At 41.3% G+C, this 6,000-nt stretch overlaps 1 protein-coding gene across 7 annotated transcripts in view; it reads left to right on the forward strand.

Annotated features, from left to right (window-relative positions):
* The window catches only part of LDLRAD4 (low density lipoprotein receptor class A domain containing 4), a 279,034-nt gene extending 274,973 nt beyond the window's left edge, over positions 1-4,061 (forward strand). For all 7 annotated transcript variants that reach the window (XM_081875130.1, XM_081875129.1, XM_081875128.1 and 4 more), the window contains 2 exons: positions 590-643; positions 2,422-4,061. In XM_081875130.1, coding sequence (XP_081731256.1) covers positions 590-643; positions 2,422-2,964 — 597 coding nt within the window. In that variant the 3' untranslated portion in view covers positions 2,965-4,061. The remainder of the gene's footprint in view (positions 1-589; positions 644-2,421) is intronic.
* The last annotated feature ends 1,939 nt before the right edge of the window (positions 4,062-6,000 follow it).

A 6,000-nucleotide genomic window follows, 5' to 3' on the forward strand; every position in this document is an offset into this window, starting at 1 on the left:
TATTTGAGTGCGATTTTCATGCACTTTGTTGTCAGATAAAACCTGCAACTACTGGTTTTACAAGCCATCTTCTACTTCTTTTAGATGGTTTTTAGTTTTTATGTATGGTACTTTTAGAAACTGGTAAGACAAAATAAGTATCTTCTAAATGTTCCCTTTGGCAAGTGGCAGGCTTGCTGAAAAAGAGAGAATAAATACTTTTATTCAGAGTGTGTATTCACTGGATTGTGTTACAAGACCAGTTTAATTAAACTGGAGGTGTAAACTGACATAGACTGGAATGTTGTGCACTTACTGGGAAGTAAGTTCTGTAGAACTAAGTTGGACTTGCTTCGGAGCAGATGCACACAGGGTCAGGCTCTTAGGCTTCATTTACTAGTAGGCCATGCCCATTGGCTTAATTGGAACTGAATCACTGTATCTGCCGTTGGAGAAAATAAATATATCCTAATTCTTTGAGTATGTAAATATTAGAGCAAATCATGAATGATGTGAAGTTGACTAGGATGTTGAACATTAATATCATGAAAGTATAATAAGAAACCTTGTTCAGAAGCTAAGTGTTCTCTCGTTTTCTCTCTTGTGCTAGGAGGGGTGTTTGTGGCCTTCCGACAGCTCATCTTCACGTCGGGGAGCTTCCGAGGTAAGCTCTCATTCACACTTCAGATCTTCCAGAAACTACGTTTTTGTTAATAGCACATATTTCCCCCTTGTGCTGTGACTGCAGTTTTGCAGTCAATTTCTGTCAGTTCAACTTAACTTCAAGTCTTAAGCATATGTGGTGCTGGGGTGCAAAGATCTGCCCCCCCCCCAGGTTGTCCAGCCCCAGGTGAGCAGGAGGGCAGAGCCGGCTGCCTCAGTGTCTCCGAACTCATAGCGCAGAGCTGCCCGCAGCAGAAGAGCCCACTGTGGCGCTCCGACCGACGGACAGGCTCTTCTCTGGACTCAACTCTTGGGCCCCGGACTCTCGGTCTGGCGCCCCTGAGAACCCAGCACCCAGGCACCCCTAGCGCCTATGCTTCCAGTGTGTAGATTTCCACACAGTTTTCCTAAAATAAGTGGGATCTTTGAGAGAGGAAGTGGTTTGTACAGTGTTACCTTGGTCTACGAACAGCCTAGTTCACAATTTGGAATACAAACACTTCAAAACTGGAAGAAGGTGTTCTGGTTAACAAACTCTCTTTGGAATTGAACGTACTCTGTTTGGGAGTGCACTTCTGTTTTGAGTGCCACACTTCCATTGTCCGACAGTGGAAAAGGCGGTCATCATGGTGTTTCCCGCAGCCACGAGGGAGGGAAGCTGCGTGCTTTCCCACAGCAGCATTGGGGGGTGGGGATCTGTGTGGATCCCAGTTCAGCTACAGTTTGATTGGTTGTGTGACTGCGGAAATGGATAAAAGCCCCCCCATCCAAACAATGACTTATCAGTGCAGGTAAGAATTTTTTTTAGTTTTCATTTTTATCATCCACAATACTGTTTTATTTTATAGTACAGTACATTGATTATTGCTTTCATTTTATGGATCAATGGTCTCGTTAGATAGTAAAATTCATGTTAAATTGCTGATTTAGGGGTTGATTTTAAAAGTCTGGAACGGATTAATGCATTTTGCATTACTTTCTTTGGGAAAGCACGCCTTGGTTTAAGAACAGACTTCTGGAACAGATTCAGTTCGTAAACCAAGGTACCACTGTGTAGAGCTCCTTGGGCCACGGGTCCTCCTCAGGTGTTGTATACTGGCTAGGGTTCAAGGAATCGAATCAAAGACCCAGTGGAGAATATAATTTTGGATCAGAAGTTTCCTAAGTTTTAGAATTCATTCAATTTGTCTGATTGGTTAAATCTACAGTGGTGCCCCGCAAGACGAACGCCTCGCAAGACGGAAAACCCGCTAGACGAAAGGGTTTTCCGTTTTGGAGGCGCTTCGCAAAACGAATTTCCCTATGGGCTTGCTTCGCAAGACGAAAATGTATTGAGAGTTCCTGCGGTTTTCCCCCCCTTCCCCCCCCTTTTCCTAAGCCGCTAAGCCGCTTATCAGCTGATCCGCTAAAAGCCGCTAAACCGCTAATAGTGCTAATCCGCTAAGCTGTCAATGGGCTTGCTTCGCAAGACGAAAAAACCGCTATACGAAGAGCCTTGCGGAACGGATTAATTTCGTCTTGCGAGGCACCACTGTAATTTGTTTGCAGAAGTCTTGTCCTATGACTGAAACTCATCCGTGCCCTTTTCCTTGGCCCAGATGCTTGGGTTATATAAGACATCTTGGAGAATATCATCCAGGAAAATAACCCTTTATGATGCTGCTTCTACATTATTCTACCCCACACCTGTTATGTGTCCTGTACTGAATATGTCTAATACATGGGTGAACTGGGTTTTAACTTGATTGATTAGTTGATGCCTCCTCCTTCACACTGCAGATCATGTATGCCCCACGGTCCAGAGACAGGTTTACTGCTCCATCCTTTATGCAGAGGGAACATTTCAGCCGCTTCCAGCCAACCTATCCGTACATGCAGCACGAGATTGACCTCCCTCCTACTATCTCCCTCTCCGATGGTGAAGAGCCGCCACCATACCAAGGGCCATGCACTCTGCAGCTTCGGGACCCAGAACAACAGATGGAACTCAACAGAGAATCTGTGAGGGCACCACCCAACAGAACTATATTTGACAGCGACTTGATAGACATTTCAATGTACAATGGGGGCCCGTGCCCACCAAGCAGCAATTCGGGCATAAGTGCAACCAATTATAGCAGTAATGGAAGGATGGAAGGACCACCCCCGACTTACAGTGAGGTCATGGGGCATTACCCAGGTTCCTCTTTTTTCCATCACCAGCAAAGCAACGCCCCTCCTTCGTCACATAGGGGGAGCAGACTTCAGTTTCAACAGAACAATTCGGAGAGCACAATAGTCCCAATTAAAGGCAAAGACAGGAAACCAGGAAACCTTGTCTAGTTTCCTTTTCCATATGCACTTGAAGAGAGATGGAAGAATCAAGCAGGAGCATGGTAGAAGTTTCTATGCCCCTGTGCACAATATTGTTTTAAGTTTCATGTGATGCAGTTTCGTAAAACCAAACGTGCAAAGCTGTTGTTTCTGATTCCTTTCAGGGGAATTGCATGAGAAGTGGTTTGAAACAACTACAACCTTCCATTCAGTTTGGCCATGAGCAGTGTTCTACTTTTCTTTTCTTTTTGGGGGTGGGTGGGGGAATATATTATTATTATTTTAAATAAACTATTTGAATTTATTTAATTATAAGAGGTAACTTAGCACAGAAATATGGCTTACACAGCCAGTTTTATATTGAGTGAATGGCTAAAAGAAGAGGACAAGAAAGGGTTACTAGTTAAATGGGGGCAAAATTGGCCAGTTTGCTATCCTTACCCCGCCCTCCCAGAAGTGTGAATTTTTTATCTGACTCAGCATTTCTGTTTTGTGTGCCAAGGTATAAAGTTAGGGAAAAACCTAGATGAATACGAGGAGTTAATTTGTGTTGTGATACAAGTGTATTAAATTTGCACTATATGAGAACTGTTTTACATGAAGTTCTTCTATATGTTGTCTTTTCACCTGTGGAATAATGATTAGCCCCTGGGAACCCTCTTCAGAAATTTGTCTAGGCTTCTGTTGATTAATCATTGAAAGGGGACTTTGATTTAATCAGATCTTTTACCATTTCCCATAAATAAATAAACAGCAAAAGACATCTTAACATGTTACCCTTTGCAATAATTTTTGCATTCAAACGGGACATTGGCAAGTTGTCTTAGAAATTTATGAGTGGAAGAAAGCAAATGTGAAATTACAGACGTTTCCTTTAGGTGGTTTTTGCTATAAGCCATTTGTTTAACTAGAAGCAGATAAAAATGCCAGATGCATTTACCTTTTTGTGTGTGATTATTACTAAATCTATATTGCTTGTCCCCCTCTCTTAAAAAAAAAAATAATGCAGTGTCCTTGTTACCTAAAGCTTCTGCAGATTTTTATCTTCACTGGAGCCCATAATCAGTTGCATAGCCTGGCATCCTACAATAAATGGTTTAAACATACATTATGACTTTTTGCTGTTAAATTGCACTTTTGTTGTGCTTTTCCTATTATCTTTTGTGTGCTAGATCAGACCTCTGTAAGGCCCTTTCCCTAGTAGCTTCCATTTCTTTTGCTAGTTTGACAATGCTAAAGTGGTTGTTTGCAGAGCTTGCACCATTAGAATGCTATGGGGAATTGTTTGGGAATCTGAGTTAATCGGTTTTGTAATTGGTTAATCATGTCTTCATGCACTGATCTGAACTGGTTTATGTCGAGTGTGCAAACAGTTGTGTAAACTTGTTTTTAGGATCATGCTGTGTCATGTTTTTGAAAATCATTTAGAACTGTACCATATATATAATTATTTTTTTAAAGAAAATGCAGCCTAAGGCATCCCAGTGAATTTGTATTTCATTCTGTGATTGATCACCTGTGTTGCAAATGAAATTGGAAGGTATTCCAAAGGGGACTGGTTGTGAAAACAAAGCACACACAAAGCACAAACAGGTACTTCAAATGCAGTTAACAAATGAACTTTAAAAGAAAGCGTCTTAAATTTTGATATTCCTGAGAGAGTTTTAGCTGCATGGCAAAGATTTCCCTTGGAAGTCTCCCTTTTATATAGTCGTTAAGGGCACCATTTTGCAAACTCAAACAGCTGACAGGTGCACCAACTATTGTAATGACCTGCACTGTAGCCCTTGCTCAGCTTGATGAAGTTTGGATTTCTGTTGAACTTCACAAACTAAAGGAATTTAAGATTGAAACCTGATTGCCGAACGGAGTCTCTGATCTATGCAGAGTTTTTATGCCAAATCAGCATGTGTGGTGTATCTGTGCTTTAGATGTTTTCTCTGTATAAATATGCTTTCATTAATCTAAGGTGGCTTGTGAACTTGATGACTAGCTTGAGGGACAGTCTAGCTAATAATCTAAAACCACAGAAGCTTTTTGTGAGCTGACCAGAGCCCACTTCCTCATTGTCCTAAAGTAGCCATGATTTAAAAGCTCTTTTTCTCATCTAAGTAAGCGGGGCTGACTTGCATACCTCTGTCTGTCACGTGTTAACTAAATATCTCGTGATAGCTTAGTTGTGTGAACAGCCACTACAAGTCGGCTATATTGAAGTTCTTGCTTTTTGTGAATGCTGTTCCTTTCAAGGGAGATAAGCTTATAAGGTGATTTAGTAGTATCCATTTAATAATATCCACTGGACTCTGTTCAGTGAGACTAAATGACCAGCTGTTCTTCAGCTCCTGCCTAATGTGATTTCCAAGTGAGACGTTTCTGAACTTAATATTACAGAATTAAATGGTTAGAGATGGGGCATACCTTTATATTATAATTTGGATTTAAAGTTTGCACATGTGTTAAATTAGTTTGCATCTGTAGAAAGTTTCTCCTGTTGTATGATCTGATAATTTATTCAAACCTCTAAGGTCTTTGCATTTCAGCAGTCGTTAATTGGAACTCAGCTGACAAACTGGTACTTATTGGATCAACCAATGGGCAAGTAGGTGTTGGCATTAGATCACCTGGACTGCAAATTTCCTCCCTGCTTTGCCAAGAATGTATTCCATAAAAGGTAATGCTGTTGGATTTGGTCTAGTGTTTAAGCACTGATCTGCAGAGGGTTAGGATTATTTCTAGGTGGCTGCCACAAGTTCCTGAGCTCTCCCGATTTCCTGTGTTTATTCAAAGGTTTTATTATTTCAGAAAGCTCTACATCGTTCATGCATTTGGCGTGAGGGCTTAAACATAGATGCATATTCATGAGCAGATGCTTACCCATGAGATGGCCCATCGTTAAGTGTCTAAGCAGCATCAAGGCTGAAACATCTTTCTCCTTTATACTTACATAATCTCCAACTTAAATATATGAGACCACATTAATGTCGTCCTGAGCTGGGACAGTCTCTATTTGGCTGGCTGTTGGGTTCTTTCTTTTTCCTTTGCTGC

The sequence above is a fragment of the Podarcis erhardii genome (assembly GCF_964252035.2).
Source record: "Podarcis erhardii genome assembly, chromosome: 8".
NCBI classification, from domain to species: domain Eukaryota; kingdom Metazoa; phylum Chordata; class Lepidosauria; order Squamata; family Lacertidae; genus Podarcis; species Podarcis erhardii.